General features: G+C 55.0%; 3 protein-coding genes across 3 annotated transcripts; all 3 read left to right on the forward strand.

Moving 5' to 3' along the window:
* Nucleotides 1-775: 775 nt before the first annotated feature.
* On the forward strand, nt 776-1,549 carry LOC133746823 (keratin-associated protein 10-12-like). Its single transcript, XM_062175078.1, has 2 exons — nt 776-1,240; nt 1,328-1,549. The coding sequence occupies exons 1-2, from the start codon at nt 776-778 to the stop codon at nt 1,547-1,549; spliced, it is 687 nt and encodes a 228-aa protein (XP_062031062.1).
* Nucleotides 1,550-10,223: 8,674 nt separating this feature from the next.
* Nucleotides 10,224-11,009, forward strand: LOC133746833 (keratin-associated protein 10-3-like). The gene is made up of 3 exons (XM_062175083.1): nt 10,224-10,544; nt 10,608-10,713; nt 10,798-11,009. Exons 1-3 carry the CDS (start codon nt 10,224-10,226, stop codon nt 11,007-11,009), a joined length of 639 nt encoding a protein of 212 aa, XP_062031067.1.
* Nucleotides 11,010-20,869: 9,860 nt separating this feature from the next.
* Nucleotides 20,870-21,811, forward strand: LOC133777363 (keratin-associated protein 10-12-like). Its single transcript, XM_062216913.1, has 3 exons — nt 20,870-21,327; nt 21,376-21,510; nt 21,613-21,811. The coding sequence occupies exons 1-3, from the start codon at nt 20,870-20,872 to the stop codon at nt 21,809-21,811; spliced, it is 792 nt and encodes a 263-aa protein (XP_062072897.1).
* Nucleotides 21,812-22,486: the final 675 nt, after the last annotated feature.

The following is a 22,486-nucleotide window of genomic DNA, read 5'->3' on the forward strand; positions in this document are numbered from 1 at the left end:
ACTGCACCCATGCAGGCGAGTGGCGGTGCCCGTGTCCCTCCCAGCCAGGGCAGGGCCTGCTCTGTTCTGACCTCCCTGGGCACAGGCCAGCTGGACCAGTGAGGAGCGACCCCTGGCTTCCCCTTCCCTACCCGCAATGACCGGAACCTGTCTCTCCCAGGACAACTGGGCCTGGCCTCCAGAAAAGGAGGTCCAGAGGCCGAGGGCCACACTCACTGTCCCCAACCCTGGTCAGCCTAACGCACTGACCACCCAGCAGGCCTCGCTGTAAGCTCCTATATCCTTCTCAGTGGAGGGGAGGGTCCTGGGCCCACTGCCCTCCCTGACTTCAGAGCAGGAAGGATCCCAGAGCCCACGCAGCAGGCGCCATTGCCATTTCCCCAGACACACAGACCTGGCCCTGCCTTCCCAGGGGGGCTGCTGCGCCAGGGCCAGCACCTGACCTGAGAGCCCACCAGTCACAGCAGCGGATCCCACAGGTACAGCCCATAGGGTCAGCCTAGGGAGGCTCCACCTGCCTCCAGGTGACCCTGCTGGGCCACTTGGACGTGGCAGGCGGCCCCGGCCAGCATTAAAGGACGTTTACGAGGTGAGAACTAATGAGGTCTTCCGGGATCAGAGCACAAACAGGAAGAGGAAGGGCGCTGCAGGGCTGCGGCTGGGCAGCGACCCTAGGGTATAAGAGCCCCGAGCCCTCAACACGCACCCCTCCACCACCCTCGCTCACTCACACTCACCCCTGCCCAGCTCACCGCCCACCACGGCCGCCTCCACCATGTCCGTCTGCTCCAGCAACCTGAGCTATGGCAGCAACGTCTGCATGCCCGGCTCCTGTGACCCCTGCCCCGACTCCTGGCAGGTGGACGACTGCCCAGAGAGCTGCTGCGAGCCCCCCTGCTGTGCTCCAGCCCCCTCTGTGACCCTCGTCTGCACCCCAGGGAGCTGCCAGTCAGTGTGCACCAGCTCCTGCACGCCCCTGTGCTGCCAGCAGTCTAGCTGCCAGCCGTCCTGCTGCTCCTCCAACCCCTGCCAGCAGCCCAGCCGTGTGACCCTCTGCTGTGAGCCCGTGAGCTGTGTGCCCGTCTCCTGTGTGCCCGTCTGCTCTGGGGACTCCTCCCCCTGCTGCCAGCAGTCTAGCTGCCAGCAGCCCAGCCGTGTGACCCTCTGCTGCAGGCCCGTGAGCTGTGTGCCTGTCTCCTGTGTGCCCGTCTGCTCTGGGACCTCCTCCCCCTGCTGCCAGCCATCCTGCAGCCCCTCCCCCTGCCAGCAGCCCAGCCGTGTGACCCTCTGCTGCAGGCCCGTGAGCTGTGTGCCCGTCTGCCCACGCCCCTCGTGCTGCCAGCCCAGCCCCTGCCCCTCGTCCTGCTGCAGACCCTCCTCCTGCGTGTCCCTGCTCTGCCGCCCCGTGTGCAGGCCCGCCTGCTGCGTGCCCGCCCCCTCCTGCCAGCCCAGCTGCTGCCGCCCGGCCTCCTGCGTGTCCCTGCTCTGCCGCCCGGCCTGCTCCCGCCCCGCCTGCTGCGGCCTCTCCTCGGGACAGTCCTGCTGCTGACCGGCATGTCCCAGCCAGACTTAGGTTCCCGCTCCCAACAGCCTCCTGCCCACCCTGCCTACCACAAGCAATGGGCAGCCCCCCCGGTTCCAGCCCAGCACCCTCCGCTCTGCTCCCCACGTGGCCCACAGGGCCCTTGCTACTCCCTTCATGCTTTCTGGCTGCGTGAGCCCTCCCTGCGCTGGTCAGGGCTGGCCCCGACCGGGCCCCAGCAGTCTCTAAGCACCAATAAAACCCACACTGCCCACACTGACCTTGGAGTCCTCTGTGGCACACCTGGGTGGGAGGGGCCCAGGCCCTGGGCCGCTGCTTCTCAGACCAGCGGTGGGGCCTGAGGTTCTTGCACTTGACCTGACACCCCCTGATCACCTCATTCTGTTGCCCAGCTGTCTGGCTGCCCTTCCAGGTCCTGTGGGCTGCAGGAGCCTCACTGGTCAGGCCCTGTGGGCATCACCTGGGCCCACCTGTCAGGTGGAGGCCTCCCCTCATGCAGCACAGGTGCTAGACTTCAAGGGTGCACAGCCCAGCTGAGCTGCGAGGTGGGGGATGGGGGATTCTGGCACCAGCTGGTCTTGGGGCCTCAGTGATGCCTCGGGATGGCGTGCATGTCCCTGACCTACACACACACAGATGTCCTGGCTGACCCAACCCCTGACCAGCTAGGGCTGCTGGGTGGAGAGAACAGGACCCCTGCTGCAGCCCGAGTTCCTACCCCTGGACTGCATGGTTAGAACAGGTGACACAGCGATATCACATGGCAGTGGTGGGGGAGGAGCCAGGGGCACAGATGGACATGCTGTCCTGATGTGGCTCCCACATCTATTTGAGAGCAGACTCCTAGTGTCTGACACAGGTTGAGTGAGCGTAACTTTGATGTATGATAATCCCCATGCTGTCCACAGGAGGGCCTGGGTCTCGCATGGCTCTGTGGTGAGGATCACATCTCATCAGTTTCTTTTGCCAACTTGTTTAGTGTTCCAAAGCAGGATTACCCCACCCTTGGTTTATGCAATATCACGTGGGCAGGATTTACCACCTCTCACTTTTGTCTATAACAAGCAACACCAAGGTGCGTCTCCTCGCTGTAACCGTGGGCACTGGCACACATTTCTTATTCCCTACATTCCTAGATGTAGAATTCTCAGGCAAATGTTTGCCAATTTTACATTCTGAGTGGAACTGACAAGCACCTGGGAAAGGCCTGTTCTGGATCCTGCCTGCTGACGGTGCAGGCACAGAAAACAGTGCAGCAGCAGCTCTGAGGGCCCAGCCTTCCAGAGAACACGGAAACACAGAGTCCTAGTGCAGTCAGTTCAGCCGGGACCCTGGAAAGCAGCCAGAGGTCCCAGCACGCAGGCGGCTCCTTGTCCAACAAGCCACGGGGGCCTGGCAGGAGCTGGGAACTCACTGGCCCTCGCCCTACCCCTGCTGTGACACAGGCAGCTGGGGCTCCCGGTGTGGGTTTGGTGCCTGGAGGAGCAGAGCAGACCAGGTCCCTGGCCGGTCGGTGGCCTTGAGGGTAACACAAGCATCTGCCTACACTTCACCGAACTCCGCTCTCTTGAGGCCCAGAGGCAGCTGCCGGACGACTGGTCGGACCTGGGACAGCGAATGACCCAGCCATGGCCATGGGGGGCAGAGTGCCTGCTGGGCAGACAGTGGGCTTCCAGCGGGCCTGGGAGGGAATGCTGGGGAAGGAACAAGATGCCAGGGAGAACACAGGCTTTAAAAAGATTCCAGGTGTTCCTGGGATCAACAGCCCCTCTCGTCCGTGATGAGGCACATGCTGCGAGAGGCGCTGAGACCCTCAGCACGCGCCTCTGGCTGAACCTCAAGCCCTGAGCAAGCAGGAAGTGGAGAGGAAGCTGCCCGCGGGTGTGTGGGGTGTGCCCCAACACAGAGATGCCCTCTGGTGTAGGAGGTGTGCACCAACACAGAGATGACTACAAGGAACTATCACGGCAAAGTCTGAGCACCAAGCTACTGGGACAATAACCACATGTGACAAAGAATACAATCATTACAATGCAATATATGGAAGTGACAAATAAAACAAAATAACCCACTATAAGCCACATTGAGAAACAGCAACAAACTACATGGGAGAGGATCTTCTGGCATGCAGGATTATCACTTAGATTCCTTGTCCAATTTTCAATGAAGTTATAAGATAATTCATACAAAATATTCCCGAGGAGTCTCAGAAATTGCACTAAGGAATCCCCTTAAATCAACTTTCTTGAACAATCTCAAAAAGATAAGGCAAGCCATGGGTGAAGAACTAGGGGACCAAGAGAAACAGGGAGAATTGCTGTCCCACCAATGAATAATCATCAATAAAGAGAGGAAAGGGTTTTTTTTAAAGAGTTATTTGGAAATTTTAAAATATAATCAAATAAAAGTTCTGGAATTAAGTGCAAAACTGGAAGGAAAAAATTCATGATGCAGTGTCAAGTGCAGACATGAGCAGACAGAAGAGAGGGTGAACATGAAGATCAATTGAAATATTCTACTCTAAGGAGCAGGTAAAATAAAAGAATGAAGAAAAACAGACAAATCTTAAGGCAGCTGTGAGACACCATCGAGCCCAGAAACCTACAATCACAGGGGTTCCAGAAGAAGAGAAGGGGGGGGTGTGAGTGAATAATGCCCCAAGATCTGGAAATTTACAGAAATGCATGAATTTACATGTTTAAGAAACTCCATGAACTCCAAATAGAGCAAATGCAAAGAGATTCTCCTGAGAGACATTTTAATCAGCGTCAAGATTCAACAAGTAGAAAAGCTTGAAAGCAGCGAGAGAGAGGATTAACAGCCAATTTCTCACTGTAAGCTATGGGGCCAGAAGGAAATGGAATGGTGTATTTCAACCACTGGGGTCAGGGACAGAGGCAGAAACCATCAACCAATCAGGAGTAAGTTTGCTTGGCCAAACTGTCCTTCAAAAACGAGGGAGAAAGCAACACATGTTCAGATAAGTCAAGCAGTGCTCATCGGTCACTGGTAAACCTGACTTAGAAGAAACACTAACTCAGGATGACTTAGAAGAGCAGTAGTCAGTAGCCTAAAGCTGCATGAAGAAACGAGGAACAACAAAGCCATCAGCCCTGGGAATGAGTTTTTCCTTTACATCTTGCTTATCCTACTGTTGGTGTCCAAATACTCATAGCATTCTTTTGTAATGATTTTTAAGATTGGTAGTGATGGTCTAATATGATTTTAATAATTTGAATTATTTAATAATTTGAGCTAAACATCTGTCTTTTAGAACTAACATTGGAGTTTGTTGATTCTGTTGTTTTCCTACTCTCAACTTAATTTATTTGTGCTTCAGTCAATTGCTTCCTCCAGCTGGGTCTGTATTTGTTTGCTCTTCTTTTTCTGGTCACACAGGTATTAATACTTAAGGTATTCTGAGGTACACATACTTATGAAACAGTTTTGCCAGAAGTAGCCTTCTCCTGGTTGATTGGTCATTCCTCCCTCTGTCCCTGACCTGGGCAGTTTAAACATATCTGTCCAGTGCCTTCTGGCCTCCACAGTCCACAGTGAGACTGGCTGTCAATCTTCCCTCTTGCTGCTTTCACAGCTTCCCGTTTTTAAATCATCACTCTTTGATTGTAATGTCTCTGCAGGGGATCTCTGAGAGCTTTCTTCTTTCTTCACATAGACATTTGCAGCTACATCAAGTTCCCTCTGAGCACCGCAAGTTCTGGTTTCTCCTTCCTTTGGACTGATTTTTTACCCCTATTTGTGAATTCTACTTTTCCTTCTGTTATCAACTCTCAGTTTCTTTCCATTGTGATGAAAAAAGATACCATGTATGACTTCAATCATTTTAAATCATTGAGACTAATTTTATGTCCTAACGCATGTTCTTATCTGGAACATGCCCCATGAGCACCTGAGAAGAATGTGTATTCTGATGCTGTGTGGCTGAACATTTTCTAGATGTATTAGGTCTACCTGGCTTGTAGTGTCCTTAAGTCCTCTATTTCTTTACTGAATATCAATCCAGCACGGTTGCTTCATTTTTTAAATTAGACAGTGGCTTATTAAAGTCTCCAACTATTATAGAACTAGAATTGTCTCTTTCTTCAATTCTGTTCATTTTTGATTCATATATTTGGGGGGGGGAGTCTGTTGGTTGTGTTCATGTTTACAACAGCTATATCTTCTTCATGGGTTGACGTTAGCCAGTATATGATGATGTCCTGTGGTCCCAGCTCCTGCCATTCAGTCTGCACACACTAACAGTATCCTTGTCTCCCACCATCCCCAGCCATTCTCCCCAGACAGGCCTCCCTATCCCCAGGCCTCCCGGGCAGCACAGCATTCCTCAGTGGCTCTGACTGCAGGGGCCAGTTCAGGCCCTCTATGCCTGATATCTGGAAAACCATGCCGGCCTACAGAATGAGCTCAGGTGTTTAAGTCTGCTGTTTCTCCTCTCCCGATCATCTGGGAGAATTCACTAGTGAAAGTGCTTGCATGTTGAGTTCTCTTGTAGGAAGGCTGTTAATCCTAGATTCTTCTAGATTTCTCTAACAGATATGGGATGTTTTTCTCCCCTTTACATGAGTCTTTGTGTCTTGACAAACATATACATAGTTGTGTCACTACCACAAGCAACCTACAGCCTTACCCCAACCTCGGACAAACACCAATCTTTTTTAATCCTTCAATAATTACCTTTTGCAAAATGCCACCTACTTGGAATCACAGTGTTTAGAATTTCTCCATATGATAAATGATGGAACAAACATTTCACCTGAGAAGCGCTACAGGTAGCAAAGAAATACTTGAAAATATGTTCTGTGTTGTGAATCATCAGGGAAATGCAAAGTTAAATACCAGTGAATGACCTCCACACCTAAATGGACCGAAGCCACAGAAGTCTGGTGTGAAGAACCACAAAGAGAATGGGACTTTCTGACATGTTTGAATGTAACCCTACATCCTCACTTTGTTTTCTGTTTATGCTCGGTCCACTTCCTCATTTCCTTGACTTAGTGTTTTTGGGTAATTTTGAGGTCTTCTCTCCCACATTTCCCCTCAATGCATGAGTGTCTAAGGTTGCCCCTTACCAAGAAAGGGTGACTTATAAGGCAGAGACTTATTCTCAGACAGCCCTCAGGACAGAAGTCTGAGGTAAAGACATCATAAGGGCCATGCTTTCTCTGAGCTGTGGGGGAGAGAATTTCACAACCCTTCCAGCCTCCCATAGCCCCAGCGAAGCTTGGCATCCGGTGGTTTGTATCTGCCCCACTCCAGTCTCTGCCTCCATCCTCACATGGGGTTTGTCCCCGTGGGTGTCTGAATTCCTTCTGTCTCTTAGAAGCACTGAGTCATTCAATTTGGGGCCCATCTGAATCCTGATGACCCCATCTTCATTAGTCTCATCAGCAGTGGTCCTCTTTCCCAAAAAAATCACACAGTGGCAGTCTGGGAAGATGTGAACCTAGCAGAACCCTACTCAGTCTGTTAACTACTTTCCACTTAGCTGTGGAGATTACAACACAAACGCTGACTTTCAAAAAATCTAATGTAAGTAAGACCTGGTGCCAGTTCCCAGACACTGTAGTGTGTCTGGACCCTTCTGATTCCTCAGAGTTCCCTTCCAAATTTCATGATCATATTGCCATGATTTTTATTTCTATAAATATTTTTAAACTTGCAAGGAATCTGGTAGTCAATATTCATTTGGATTTTCTCGTATGTACCTTTCTTCTGTTACACTTAATTTCTTGATCCATTTCCCTGCTCTGGCTCTCATCATCCTGTTTCTGATGGCTACATTTAGTGTTCACTTTAGTGCAGATCCTGCTGCTGACACATTCTCCCAGCGTCTGCTTGCCTGAGAAGGACGGTTCCATCATCGCTTTTGAGGGTCTTCTGTGCAGGGAAAGAGCTCAGAGGTCGTTCAAGTGAGAACAATGCCGTTCCGCTCAGAGGTCGTTCAGGTGAGAATGACGCCGTTCCACTGTCTCCTGGCCGTCACTGTTTCCACTGAGACATAATCTGTCAGCATCACACTGCTGCTTTCAAGATAACGTGTCTTCCTCCACTGCAGCTGTTTTACAATTTTTCTCTGCCTCTGAATTTCACCTCCAGTGGGTCCAGGTGTGGTTTTCCTCCTATGTATTTTTGTAAATGCTCTTAAATGCTTTTCTATCTATGAGTTCATGTCTCTCATCTCTGTAAAGCTCTTGTCCACTAACTCCAGCCACTCCTCATCCTTTCAGGGTTCAAGTCAGTTCTTTTCCCCACGTCCCTTGTTTATATCTCCATTTTCTCTATTGATATCCTTCCCCCACACTGCTCAATCTTGGTATTTCCTTATCTCCCTTTCATCACTAATCTCTTTGGTTTTGTCTAATATGCTGTCAAATTAATCTATTCAGCTGTTTCAGTTACTGTATTCTTCATTTATAGAATTTATGTTGCATTCTTTTGTTTTTTGTTTCCCAGAATCCAAGTTACCCATAAAAATTCTCCACCTTGTTCCATATTTTCTTGAAAAGAATTAACACCATTACTTTAAATCCATGCTTGACAATTCTGGTACCCACTTCTCCTGCAGGATTGTTGCTACTGGGTTGTTTCCTCTCTTGGTCCTTTGGTCACCAGATTTTGTCTTCCAATACACTTTGTAACTTTAACTGAATTCCACACTTAAGGTATGAAAAGTTAAAAAGACCACTTGAGTGTCTGTTGCTGTTGTTTGGCTCTGGGTGATAAGCCTTTGTTTCTGACAGGCTCTGGGAAGGCCATTTGAGCTGACTCAAGCATGGGTCCAGTCGTATTTCTGGTTCTCCCTGCTCCCAGGGAGTCCCCCTTCCTAGTAGTCCGGTCTGCAACTGAAAGTCTGGGTTGTCTATGAGAATCCATCAACCGCAGCAGGTCCTGAACTGTTCTCTGTCTTCCATTACCTCGAGACCACTGACAGCTCTGCTCAGCTTCTCAATCTCTTTGTGACCTGAGTTGGCAAAAACCTCAAGGAGAAAACCGATAATAAACAGACTTCTGTGCACTTGGAGATCTGGATACTCAAGTCTCAGCTGTCTTGGTGCCTCCTGGTGCCTTCAAGTAGAGACTGAATTTGCCAAGCCAGCTTCCCTGGCATTTCTGCACCAGATGACTAGTCGCATACACACCAGTCCCAGAGGAGCTGGACAGAGCATTTGTACAGCATGAGGAAGCTGGCACTGTGTGATCAGGTTCAGGAAGCAGAATCATCATTCAATCATTTCCTGAAATAAGTACATTTTTTTCAATCGATTCTTATTGGAGTTCTACCAAGAGCCAGGCCCTAAGCTGGGCCTTCAGAGATTGAATCGCAAAGCAGACAGACGAGTTCGCTGCCTGCAGAAGTGCACTTTGTGGCAGTGAAGGGGAAGGGGCTGAGGACAATGAAGACGAGAGGCAGGCATGACTGGAGACGGAGGTGCAGCCCTGTCTCGGGGTGTGAGGGGACCCTGGAGAAACACCTCAAAGCCAGAGTCTGCACCACTGGGACCCATAGCCCAGCACAGACCCCAGCAAGCTTCTCACCAATCCGAACCATCCTGCCTCCTCTCCAGTGGGCCTCAGGGATGGCCGTGCTGCGCTCACTGGCCCCTGGGGCAGCCTTCTCTGAGGTCCACAGCACGTCTTAAGTGAGGGTCTGCTTCAGAGGGGGACACCCGTGGAGAGGAGGGGGATAGGTTTCTACACAACACAGCACTTTGTACAAGGCTGAGGGACAACCCTGCCTCCATCGCCCCCTCTTGAGCCTGGGCAGGATGGCGGCAGCTTGGCACAGGAGGTCAACTCCTGGCTACTTCTAGAACACTCCATGGAAAATGGTCTGGCCCAAATGATCAGCACTATTTTTAGATCACTATTTTAGATCAAAGGGCAGCTTTCAGCCTTGCCAGCTACAGGGCAATACAGGACATTCTACTAACCGTCCAGGGGCACATGTCTTGCTTTGTGATTAACTATGCAGACAAGCCCCGACATACGACGGTGTGAAAGTGAGACCCATTCTGCAGAGACCGCACTTGGAATCTCAGTGGATCTTTTCCAGGCTAGTAGTGCATGACCAGCTCCTCCCCGTGGGCTGGGCCCAAAGCTCGGCTCCCAGTCAGCTCCACGGTCACCAGGGCAAGGACTGATGTGCTGCAGTGCACTGTGGGCTGGGGGAGGAAAAACACTAAGCTGGCTGAATGAGATGCATTTTCCACATGAAATATTTTCAGGGTACGCTGGGTAAAACAGACAAGCCCCATCGAAAGTTCAAGGGCATCCACTGTGAGTTTTTCTATAAAAGTGAAATCAGAAACAATGCCACAATTGGCTAAAGGGGAAAAAACAGTTCTGGAGAAGGGATGGGGGCTGTCACAGGGTCCTGGGCCTTACTGACAGCACCTGAGGGCCCACACTGCTCCTGCCCCAGGGCCCTCGTGGGACGCTGCACAACAGACACTTCAGGCGTTTATGAGCTGGGCCACGCCCAGCCAGCAAGCACTCCTGAGGCCACTCTCATCCACAAGGAAGGGGATACGGATAGGGCAGGCAAACAATGACAGGGAGGGGAATAAAAGCTGGAGAGCCCCAAGCCCTCACACACTCACCCCTCCACCCACCCAAACACTCACACCTCAGCTCACCACCCACCACGGCTGCCTCCACCATGTCCGTCTGCTCCAGCAACCTGAGCTATGGCAGCAACGTCTGCATGCCAGGCTCCTGTGACCCCTGCCCCGACTCCTGGCAGGTGGACGACTGCCCAGAGAGCTGCTGCGAGCCCCCCTGCTGCGCCCCCAGCTGCTGCGCCCCAGCCCCCTCCGTGACCCTCGTCTGCACCCCAGGGAGCTGCCAGTCAGTGTGCACCAGCTCCTGCACGCCCCTGTGCTGCCAGCAGTCTAGCTGCCAGCCGTCCTGCTGCTCCTCCAACCCCTGCCAGCAGCCCAGCCGTGTGACCCTCTGCTGCGAGCCTGTGAGCTGTGTGCCCGTCTGCTCTGGGGACTCCTCCCCCTGCTGCCAGCCCTCCTGCAGCCCCTCCCCCTGCCAGCAGCCCAGCCGTGTGACCCTCTGCTGCGAGCCTGTGAGCTATGTGCCTGTCTCCTGTGTGCCCGTCTGCTCTGGGACCCCCTCCTCCTGCTGCCAGCCGTCCTGCAGCCCCTCCCCCTGCCAGCAGCCCAGCCGTGTGACCCTCTGCTGCAGGCCCGTGAGCTGTGTGCCCGTCTGCCCACGCCCCTCGTGCTGCCAGCCCAGCCCCTGCCCCTCGTCCTGCTGCAGACCCTCCTCCTGCGTGTCCCTGCTCTGCCGCCCTGTGTGCAGGCCCGCCTGCTGTGTGCCCGCCCCCTCCTGCCAGCCCAGCTGCTGCCGCCCGGCCTCCTGCGTGTCCCTGCTCTGCCGCCCCGCCTGCTCCCGCCCCGCCTGCTGTGGCCTCTCCTCGGGACAGTCCTGCTGCTGAGCGGCCCAACCCCAGGGCCCTCCTCATGGCTCTGCCCCTCCAAGCCCCAGTCTGGTCCTGATCCAGGTCGGGTCCCCGTGTGTCCAGCATGCTGACTGACCTCCCTCCTGCCTTCTAGGTCTCTTGAGTCCCTAATCTCGCTGCTCTGGATCACTTGGCCTCAGCCTCAGCCTTCAGTGCCTTATGGGGCCCCCAATAAACCGCCCTGAGCATCTGACGCCTCTCCTCTGTCGTTCATGGGTGGGAAATGTGTGAGAAGTTGTCAAGGCCGGCGCCGTGGCTTAACAGGCTAATCCTCCGCCTTGCGACGCTGGCACACCGGGTTCTAGTCCTGGTCAGGGCACCGGATTCTGTCCCCGTTGCCCCTCTTCCAGGCCAGCTCTCTGCTATGGCCTGGGAAGGAGTGGAGGATGGCCCAAGTGCTTGGGCCCTCCACCCGCATGGGAGACCAGGAGAAGCACTTGGCTCCTGGTTTCAGATCAGTGTGATGCGCCGGCCGCAGGGGCCATTGGAGGGTGAACCAACGGCAAAGGAAGACCTTTCTCTCTGTCTCTCTCTCACTATCCACTCTGCCTGTCAAAAAAAAAAGAGAGAGAGAAGTTGTCAATCTCCTCCAGACACAGTGTTTCTGAGGGAACCGACTCAACCCGGAGATCACAGGGGACGTGGGCCACTCATGTGGGAGAGCCCCAGGTGGGCCCAAGCCACGCCCTCTTGCTGAGAGCTTCCCACGGCTACTCCCGCACTCGGGCAGATCCCTCCTGTCCTGCAGCGGCGTCAGAGGGGCCGGCCTGAGGCTGCAGGGCGTGGTCCCCTGGGGACTCCTGTCTTTCCCGGGATGTCTGCAGACAGGGGCTGCTCCAGCTCAGAGGCCAGACGACCTGGCTGGGGACAGTTCTCCAGAGCCAGAGGACGTGCGGGAGCCGCACAGCCACACTGCCCAGGTCTCCCCTGGAGCCTCAGGCCCTGCAGCGGGCGTCAGAGACAGGGAGCGGGGCTCCGGGCCCGAGCCTGTGCTCACACGTGACACACGGTCACCTCGGAGGGCCTGCGGTAGCGAAGGCGGCAGCAGCGCGCCGGGCGCCGCAGGGGCTCTCAGTCTGGAAGCGCAGCGCTCCCCGGCCTACCCGGAACCGCAGAACTGCGGAGACCTCGGGACAAACCCGCAGCTAAGAACGGACTTGGGGCAAGCGACAGCGAGGGTGGCAGCGGGCGACGCAGCCTGGGGCCGCGTGCCAGGCAGGGGCGCAGGGAGCGAGGAGGCGGCGTCTCTCGGTCCGTGCCACCCTCACCTTAGAGCCAGCGGCCGGCTGTCCGAGTCGGACGAGCAGGGTCCATCCTGATCCAGGCGGGTCAGGGCCGGCCAGGGCCGGCTCGGACAGAACGGGAGCGGAATAAACAAGATGGATGCGGTGCGGCCATCACGGGCCGACTGCCCCACTGCCCCGTCCCGCGCTCGGGCGCAGCCAGGCCCGCCCTCGGCTCAGCGCTCGGTCCCCGGGGCTGCTCTGGGACTCACCGCACGCACCGCAACACCACGCACTCGCCGCCGCCTCGGCGGTTCCTGCTCCCAGCCGGGCTACAGCGCTCCTGGCCACGTCCTGTCCTACTCCCACTCGCTTCCTGTCTGCTGCTCGGCACTTCCTGTTGGGCTCCTACGCACTTCCTGTCGTGCTCCTGACATACTTCCTGTCCTGGTCCTACACACTTCCTACACACTTCCTGTCTGCTCCTGGCTCACTTCCTGTCTGCTACTCGCCACTTCCTGTCGGGCTCCTGACGTACTTCCTGCCTTGCTCCCACTCACTTCCTGTCCACTCCTCACCACTTCCTGTCCTCCTACGCATTTCCTGCCTGTTCCACGCACTTCCTGCTGCGCTCACGGCCCTCTCCCGAGTCTGGAGGCCCGGCTGCCAAGTTGTGCCTGGTGTTTTTCTCAGCATTCAGCGCCCTTGCTGATATGACTTGTGGGAGGTGGAAGATAAAGACTTTCTGTCACAACAGCCAGTTGTCTCTTTAGGAAGTTTGTCCTCTTTAAAACAGCTCTTCCCAAGCAGTTCCTTGCAGGTGGCCACTGGGGTGCCTTGGATGGAGCGCTCCGGCCACTTCCAGTCAGCTCCCTGCAAATGCCCCTGGGACCCAAGGCCTTGCGTCCCTGACACCCGTGCAGGAGACCCGGATGAGGCCCCGGCCCCTGATGTGGCCACTGGGAGTGAATCAGCTGGGGAAGACCTCTCCTCTTCGTTCTGTCACTCTGCCTTTCAAATAAAAAATAAATAAAACTTAAAAATAAATTCCTTCAACATGTACTTCTGCTGTTTGCACTTAGTCTCACTGAACTGTGGTGCTTGCTCCAGCCCCAGGTGTCTCAGGTACTTCAGCTCGCTAATACAGTTTATTTTTTCTTTTTAAGTATTTATTTCTTTGAAAGAGTTACAGAGAGAGAGAGAGAGAGAGGTCTTTCATCCAATGGGTCACTCCCCAGTTGGCCACAATGGCCAGAGCTGCTGCGCCGATCCGAAGGCAGGAGCCAGGAGCTTCTTCCAGGTCTCCCATGTGGGTGCAGGGGCCCAAGGACTTGGGCCATCTTCCACTGCTTTCCCAGGCCACAGAAGAGAGCTGGATCGGAAGTGGAGCAGCTGGGTCTCAAACTGGTGCCCATATGGGATGCCGGCACTGCAGGCCAGGGTGTTAACCGGCTGCACCACAGTGCTGGCCCCTCGCTAATACAGTCTAATAACCGATGAGGAAGGCACTTTCTTGTTCTCCAGCAAGTTCCATCTTGTATAGATCCTCTTCTCACTTACTTTTCGAAGATTTTTACATTACTTTTGAAACTCTTGGAATTTTTATTAGGATTGCATTGAATTTTTTGATACTTAGGAGGAAATCATAATTTTGAAAACTGCCTCCCAGTGACATGGTAGAATGTGTCCTTTTGGGATTTCATTATGGCCGTACGTAGATCTTACACATTCGTATATGGAGTAACTCCCAGGTATTTCACAGATGTTTTGCTATTGTGAACAGGAAAGGTGTTTGTTGCTATCTTAGTAAATAAATCTTGTGTACAATTTCTATATGTTTTATTTACCTATATATACAGTGTAGAATCATATTTAGTTCTTTGCAAATTCTTTTATTCTAAAAGTTTGCTGGTTGATTTTTCTTGGGTTTTGTATGTGAACATTGAGATCTAACTTCCGTTTCACTTGCTATACCTCTCGTTTATACTTTGTCTTCCTGATGCACCTGACCTTGGGCCCGTGGGGTCGCATGAAGAGAACAGAGGCCCTCACTAGGGAGGATGCTTCGGATGTTCACCAATGTGCATGGGGCTTGTGACGGCTTCAGGAGACACACTTCAATTTTAAACCAAGTCCTTTCCCAGGTTACTCTCAGTGTTCCTTTACTAGAATCAAGAGGGGACATTTGAGCTGGCGCTGTGGCTCAACAGGCTAATCCTCCGCCTAGCGGTGCCGGCACACCGGGTTCTAGTCCTGGTCGGGGCGCCGGATTCTATCCCGGTTGCCCCTCTTCCAGGCCAGCTCTCTGCTATGGCCTGGGAGTGCAGTGGAGGATGGCCCAAGTCCTTGGGCCCTGCACCCCATGGGAGACCAGGAGAAGCACCTGGCTCCTGGCTTCAGATCAGCGCGCTGCGCTGGCCGCAGCACGCCAGCCGTACCGGCCATTGGAGGGTGAACCAACAGCAAAAAGGAAGACCTTTCTCTCTGTCTCTCTCTCTCTCTCACTGTCCACTCTGCCTGTCATAAAAATAAGAATTAAAAAATTTAAAAAAAGAGGGGACATTTAGGGACATTCCAGAATTGTGGTCACATCTGAGGCTCATGTTATGAATACCCCTTGATCACCAATAAGAACAGGCATAACTGTCAGGTGGGGGAAGAAACCCCGCCAACTCCATATAGGATGGTACTGGTCCTTTTGTCATAACCACAAAGAAATGCCTGCAGCTGTGAAGAAAGGAGGGCTACTTCTTAGCTTATAGTCTTAGGCTGAAGGCCCGAAGTGAGGCAGTGTATTGGTTAGGCCTCTGGTTAGGGCCCGGTGGCAGAAGGCATGTGGCAGCAGTGCGTGTTGGGTAGGGGGAGATCACACTGCCAGGCATGAAGCCAGGGAGCTGGGGGCAGGCGGTGGGGAGAAGCTCGCTCTTTTCACAACAACCTCTGTGAGTCCTGACTCAGAGGTCCCATGAGAGCCACCCTCGTTCCTTCTGAGGACAGTCCCCCAATGACCCCATCATCCTACCAGGCCTCACCCAATACGGCCCGGCACCTCGACACTGACACATGGGGACAACACACATCCAGACTTCAGCAAGGACAAAACTCAGTGACCTGGTTCCACCCGAGGGAAGTGGAGAGGGAGAAACAGCCAACGGCAAGTGTTGCTGACGCCCATGCAGGGGAACCAGAGGGGCTGATGAGGGTTTGATGTCCCTGAAGACAGGAGACTCCCAGGGCTTCTCTGGGAAAGATGAGGCAGTGAAGGACAGGTTCATCCTCCCCACTGAGTTCAGGTCTGACAGGGCTGGGCCCCTCTGGCCAGTGGGGCTCCTGAAACCCACCCACCAGCCTTCCCTCCGGGGCAGGGTCCCAACCCTCCTCACCTGCAGAGGAAGAACTGGAAGTGAAGACATCGTTGGGTGGGACAGAACTGAGCAACCAGGCTGACTTCCCACCAAGGGCCCTAGGACCATAACTCACCAGACAGCGGCTCTTGCATGTCAACCATGAGCAGGATGGCACAGGCACACCTGAGACGGGGCGAGGCACTGGAGCCCAGCACTCGGCCAGCCTCACCGCGTAGTTTCCAGGCCACAGTCGGGGCAGGGAGGGGGAGACTTGAGTTTCAGAGATGTACTTGGAGTTGGGGAGGAGCAAGGCAGATGTAGTCCCCAGACCAGAGCACCACAGGGAAGAGGGAGGCACTGCGGGGCAGCTCCCAGCATCCACAGAGGGTTCCCCTAAAGGACTCTTCTGAGGAGTGATCAGCAAATACTGCTGAGACCAAGCCTGGGGAGAACCAACAGAACTGGGTGGGAAAACCCACAGAGAACCAACAGAACTGGGTGGGAAGATCCACAGAGAACCAACAGAACTGGGTGGGAAGATCCACAGAGAACCAACAGAACTGGGTGGGAAGATCCACAGAGAGCCAACAGAACTGGGTGGGAAGATCCACAGAGAACCAACAGAACTGGGTGGGAAGATCCACAGAGAACCAACAGAACTGGGTGGGAAGATCCACAGAGAACCAACAGAACTGGGTGGGAAGATCCACAGAGAGCCAACAGAACTGGGTGGGAAGATCCACAGAGAGCCAACAGAACTGGGTGGGAAGATCCACAGAGAACCAACAGAACTGGGTGGGAAAATCTACAGAGAGCCAATAGAAGTGGGTGGAGCAAGGCCCAGATCACACAGGGCCAGGAATAGTTGCTGTGTCCAGTGTTAGGACAATGGACACAGTACTCAGAAGGACCCAGCCTCAGAGCAACCATGACGTTTACAGAAACTTAGGTGCAGGACTCAACAGAAAAAATACTAGAAAGCAGTCAGAGGAAATTCACAGGAATACACAGCACCCAGCACCCAGCACCCAGCAAGGCTCAGTGCTGGGCATGCCTCCAGATATTACCAGGCACACAGAGAGGCAGGAGAGTGTAGACCATTTTGAGGATAAATCACTGTAAACCAACCCAGAACCATCACTGACCACAGAGTGAGGGAGTGAGCACATTCTGTACATTCCAAACGCCAGAGACGATTAAGCACACGAAGGAACCACGAGATCTCTAGCAGGACACTGATGGGACACCTAGAGAGTGAAACCGCAGGGTCTGAGGTAGAAATACACCGATGGGTGCAGAGCAGGTGCTGCCGAAGAAACGTCGGGAACCTGGAAAGGCAGCAGCGTCGACTCCCTGGAATGAAACAGAAGTAATAAAGCATCACAAGTGAAGTGAGCTACAGGAAAACCTCCAGGAGCCTCATCTGTGGGCAACACGAGTCCCCAGATAAGAAGAGAAGGAGTAGAAAAGACATTGTCTGGGGCCCGCGCTGTGGCGTAGCAGGTAAAGTCGCCTGCAGCACCGGCATCCCATATGGATGTCGATTCGAGTCCCAGAGGCCCCTCTTCCGATCCAGCTCTGCTATGTCCTGGGAAAGAATCAGAAGATGGCCCAAGTCCTTGGGCCCCTGCACCTGGTGGGAGACCTGGAAGAAGCTCCTGGCTTCAGATCAGCGCAGCTCCAGCCATTGCAGCCAACTGGGGAGTGAACCAGCGGATGGAAGAGCTTGCTCGCTCTCTCTCTCTCTCTCTCTCTCTCTCTGCCTCTCTGTAACTCTGTCTTTCAAATAAATAAATAAATCTTTTTTTTTTTTAAAGACATCGTTAGATTGGATAAAATGCAACTCCCAGCTGGGCTTCCTGCAGGAAGTGCACTCTACATACAACAACGTAAACAAGTTAGCATTCTTAATGGGGGTGGGTGGTTGGTGTAGAGGTTAAAGTCCCACTTGGGAGTCTGCATCCCATATCTGAGGGCTCGGGTTTGAGTCCTGATTCCTCTCTCGACTCCAGCCTCCTGCCGAGATACATCTTGAGAGGCACAGGGATGGCTCAAGTTCTCCGGCCTCTGCCTCTGCACGAAGGAGACCAGATTGAGTCCCTGGCTCCGGCTTTAGTCTGCCTTGGTCCCTGGATGTTGAAAGCCACAGTTACAGAGAAAGAGAGAAATCTTCCATCCACTGGTTCACTTCCCCAAATGGCCGCAGCAGCTAGGACTGGGCCAGGCCAAGGCCAGGAGCCAGAAGCTTCTTCTGGGTCTCCCATGCAGGTACAGGAGCCCAAAGCCTTGGGCCATCTTCCACTGCTTTCCCAGGCCATTGGCAGGGAGCTGGGTTGGATGTGGAGCAGCCAGGACTTGAACCGATGTCTATACAGGATGCCAGCATGGCAGGAAGCAGCTTTACCTGCTCCACCACAACGCTAGCCCCGTGCTGTCATTAGTTTAATTTGCAGTTCACTAAGGCCGTACGTGTGAGGCCTCTTTCCACGTATTGATTTATCATCCATGGATCTTCTCTGTCGAGTTGCCTGTTCAGTGCTTTTGTCCATTTTTAAGTCAAGTTGTTTTCTTACTGTTGAGTTTTAAGTGTTCATTGCTTATTTTGCCATCCTTTCTCAGATGTGTCTTTTGCAAATGTTTTCTCTGAATCAGTGGCTTTTCTTCTCATTCTCTTGATGGATTTTATCCATATTAGATCATACAAGGGGCGGGACTTCCTGTACAGACTCAGCACAGCACCTTGCAGTGGTGCCTGGTGAAACGCAGGTGGGCCCATGTATTTGCAGCTGCCTGGTGTCTGCATGTGGGTTAGCCACCTTGGGATGGAGGAAGATGAAGCTGCTTACGAGTCCCCAGTCTGACCTCTGACCCTGTGCATCTCCCATGCTCACCCTCCTTGCGTGGGCTGCACGTTGCAAACCAGTGTTGGGTGTGTTGGGAGTCCCCTAACTGACCTCTGAACCTGTGCCTCTCCCATGTTTACCCTCCTTGCGTGGGCTGCACGTTGCAAACCAGTGTTGGGTGTGTTGGGAGTCTGTGATTCCTGTGCAACATGGGTTTGGGAGGAAACGAGGAGTCTGCCTCTCACCTCATCTCCTTGTTGATCAGGAAGCACTGGCAGTTCTGGAAATTCCTGGCCAATTGGTTATTTCCTTCTGTGCAGAAAAACAAAGTAAAATGCAGCAGTCAAAAAAAATGGATGCACGGGGATCAGCGTTGTGGCATGGCAGATTAAGCTGCTACCTGTGACACCACCATGTAAGCAGGGTTCGAGTCCCAGCTGCTCCACTGCCAGTCCAGCTCCCTGCTAATGGCCTGGGAAAGCAGCTGAAGATGGCCCAGGAACTCAGGCCCCTGCACCCATGTGGGAGACCCGGATGGAGCTCCAGGCTCCCGGGTTTGGCCTGGCCCAGCCCTGACAGTTACAGGCATTTGGGGAATGAACAAACCAGTGGATGGAAGCGCTCTCTCTCTCTCTCTCCCCCTCATCCCTACTTGCACTGCTTCTCCCTATCTCTGCCTTCAAATAAATAAAAATAAATCTTTTTAAGAATAGGTATGTGGATGGCAATCAGCACGTAAGATGCTGGCTGTCCTCGGTCCTCAGGCAAACATGGACCGAGCCCCGGGGAGAGGTCCCACACCTGCTAACTGATGTAGATGAGAAGGGCCGACCTTGCCCAGGTCGGCAGGGGTGCGGGGGAGCCGGAACTCCACACTGTTGGTGGATGGGTAAACAGCCAGCGCTCCGGGAAGCACGCTGTCTATGCTCAACGCATCATTAGTCACCAGGGCAATGCAAAAGCAAACAGCAAGATACGACTGCACACCCACTGGAATGGGCGAGAAAACTTGCAGCGTCAAGAGCTGGCAAGGATGCAAAGAACCAGAACTTTCCACCTTGCTGGCCAAGTACATGATGGAACGTTCCGGAAGACTGTCGGTGTCATGAAGTTAAACATACTCGGGTCATACGACCCTGCGATGCCACCTCCAAGGGTTCATCCTAGAGAAATGGAAACTAAGGCATGCACAAAACCACACACAGCAATGCCTACGATGGCCTTGGAGACGAGATACAGTTCACCGGCCAAGCGTGGGAACAGTGCAGTGTGCAGAAGCGTGCTCTGAGCGGCAAGCGGAGAGGAACCAGGGAGTGCACGGCCAGGGTCCCGCTGAGGAGAACACGGGCCCAGCAGGCGGTGTGCGTGAGCGCCAACCCAAGCTCCACAGCACCGCGTCCACCTGTGCGGGGACGGGGCAGCAGTGGCCACGCTGGGCCAACGTGAGGGCACAGAGCTACCCCGTGTGGTCCCCCGGTGATGACAGGACAGGGCATTGGTCAGACACATACCCTACACCATGGGGAGTGAGTGCTGCAGAGGGGTCCCAGCTCTGGGGGCCGCACCACGCAGTTCATGGGAAAATGGAGCAGAGAACTGTCTATTCTGGAGCAAATTCTTTCAAAATCTATGCAGTGTTTTTCCTTTTTTTAACAAAAAGTGTTTTTTATTTATTTATTTATTGGAGAGGCAGAGTTACAGACATTACAGAGAGAGGGAGACACAGAGAGAGATCTTCCATCTGCTTCAGTCCCCAAATGGCCACAACGGCCGGAGCTTCTTCCAGGTCCCCCAGGCAGGTGCAGGGGCCCAGGCACTTGGGCCATCTTCCGCTGCTTTCCCAGGCCACAGCAGGAGGCTGGACTGGAAGAGGAGCAGCAGAACTCAAACTGGCCACTCCAGTGTAGGACATGGGCAGTGGCCTACGCGCCCTGCCACAGCATCACCGAGAGGGTGTGAGGCTCCTGCTTTGCCGTCGCGCCCACTGCCGGTCCCTCAGCGGCTCTCTCCCGCCTGGCCGCCCTTCGGTTCTGGGGTGGCAGCAGCTGGTGGGCGGAGGGGCCCTCGCTCAGCTCCGCATTCGTGGGCACAGAGATGGCAGCAGAGCCAGGCGGGAGCCGGGCCGCAGAGCAGGCGGCAGGGGCTGTGTTTCCCCAGCTGTTTGCTCAGAGAACAGGGCGTCCCCAGCCCTCCATCAGCGTGCATGGCGGAGCCAATCCCTGTAAATAAACCAGGAATCACCAGGCTCCCAGACGCAGCTCCAAAGCAACAAGGAAAGGGAAGACTCGGTGAGCTTCCTGCGGGGACAACACACGCCCCAGCCAGGTATAAAAGCCCACGGCCCCGAGCATCCCACTCACTCACCCACTCACTCACCACACTCACCCCTGCCCAGCTCACCGCCCACCACGGCCGCCTCCACCATGTCCGTCTGCTCCAGCAACATGAGCTACGGCAGCAACGTCTGCATGCCAGGCTCCTGTGACCCCTGCCCCGACTCCTGGCAGGTGGACGACTGCCCAGAGAGCTGCTGCGAGCCCCCCTGCTGCGCCCCCAGCTGCTGCGCCCCAGCCCCCTCCGTGACCCTCGTCTGCACCCCAGGGAGCTGCCAGTCAGTGTGCACCAGCTCCTGCACGCCCCTGTGCTGCCAGCAGTCTAGCTGCCAGCCGTCCTGCTGCTCCTCCAACCCCTGCCAGCAGCCCAGCCGTGTGACCCTCTGCTGCAAGCCTGTCTCCTGTGTGCCCGTCTCCTGTGTGCCCGTCTCCTGTGTGCCCATCTGCTCTGGGGACTCCTCCTCCTGCTGCCAGCAGTCTAGCTGCCAGCAGCCCAGCCGTGTGACCCTCTGCTGTAAGCCTGTGAGCTGTGTGCCCGTCTCCTGTGTGTCCATCTGCTCTGGGGACTCCTCCCCCTGCTGCCAGCCCTCGTGCAGCCCCTCCCCCTGCCAGCAGCCCAGCCGTGTGACCCTCTGCTGCGAGCCTGTGAGCTATGTGCCTGTCTCCTGTGTGCCCGTTTGCTCTGGGACCTCCTCCCCCTGCTGCCAGCAGTCCAGCTGCCAGCCGTCCTGCAGCCCCTCCCCCTGCCAGCAGCCCAGCCGTGTGACCCTCTGCTGCAGGCCCGTGAGCTGTGTGCCCGTCTGCCCACGCCCCTCGTGCTGCCAGCCCAGCCCCTGCCCCTCGTCCTGCTGCAGACCCTCCTCCTGCGTGTCCCTGCTCTGCCGCCCCGTGTGCAGGCCCGCCTGCTGCGTGTCCGCCCCCTCCTGCCAGCCCAGCTGCTGCCGCCCGGCCTCCTGCGTGTCCCTGCTCTGCCGCCCGGCCTGCTCCCGCCCCGCCTGCTGCGGCCTCTCCTCGGGACAGTCCTGCTGCTGACCGGCATGCTCCTCTGGGCCCTCCGCATTACCCTGCACCTCCCATTCATCCCCAGTCTGGTCCTGATCCAGACCAGTCCCTGTGTGTCCACCTTGCTGACTGACCTCCCTCGTGCCCCCAGCTCTCCTGTGTCCCCAGGATCTGCTCTGGGTCACCTGGCCCAACCTCAGCTGTCAGCATCTCGCGGGGCCCCCAATAAACTGCCCTGAGCACCTGACTCCTCTCCTCTGTCGTTCATGGGGGGAGGGGGGAGCAGACGTCGGTCATCTCCAGCCGGTGGGGAGTGTTTCTAGGGGGACTGACAGCCTGGGGATCACAGGGGTCTGGGTGGACCCTGGCCCCACCCAGGAGGGGCTGAGCTGAGCCCTGGATGTGCACCTGGCTGGGGAGGAGACCACCTGCTCCGAGATTCTGCCCTGTTCTCTGCTGTGCCCTGCTGGGGGTCCTGAGCGTTCCCCAGCCCCACTGGGTGGACCTTGTCCCTGCTCTGTCGCTGGCTGGTTTCCAAGCTTCACAACTCTCACTGTCCCCGCTAGGAAACGCCCCTTCCCAGAGGGCAAGTCCTGGCGGGCAGGGAGGGGCCAAGGCACGCCCCCACTCCAGCGCGACCAGCTCTGGGTACCTCCCACTCCTGGATGCTAACTGAGAACGCAGGCTGCAGGGGGCTCTCGGCTC

Source organism: Lepus europaeus, chromosome 2 (assembly GCF_033115175.1).
Source record: "Lepus europaeus isolate LE1 chromosome 2, mLepTim1.pri, whole genome shotgun sequence".
Taxonomy (NCBI): Eukaryota; Metazoa; Chordata; class Mammalia; order Lagomorpha; family Leporidae; genus Lepus; species Lepus europaeus.

Coding starts and splice junctions, on each gene's coding strand:
- LOC133746823 (XM_062175078.1), top strand. CDS start 776: ATGTCCGTCTGCTCCAGCAACCTGAGCTATGGCAGCAACGTCTGCATG. Junction 1,241..1,327: donor CCTCCTCCCCCTGCTGCCAG/CCATCCTGCAGC, acceptor GTCTGCCCACGC/CCCTCGTGCTGCCAGCCCAG.
- LOC133746833 (XM_062175083.1), top strand. CDS start 10,224: ATGTCCGTCTGCTCCAGCAACCTGAGCTATGGCAGCAACGTCTGCATG. Junction 10,545..10,607: donor AGCCTGTGAGCTGTGTGCCC/GTCTGCTCTGGG, acceptor CCCTGCCAGCAG/CCCAGCCGTGTGACCCTCTG. Junction 10,714..10,797: donor CTGCCAGCCGTCCTGCAGCC/CCTCCCCCTGCC, acceptor GCCCCTCGTGCT/GCCAGCCCAGCCCCTGCCCC.
- LOC133777363 (XM_062216913.1), top strand. CDS start 20,870: ATGTCCGTCTGCTCCAGCAACATGAGCTACGGCAGCAACGTCTGCATG. Junction 21,328..21,375: donor TGTGTGCCCGTCTCCTGTGT/GTCCATCTGCTC, acceptor GCCCTCGTGCAG/CCCCTCCCCCTGCCAGCAGC. Junction 21,511..21,612: donor TCCAGCTGCCAGCCGTCCTG/CAGCCCCTCCCC, acceptor CCAGCCCAGCCC/CTGCCCCTCGTCCTGCTGCA.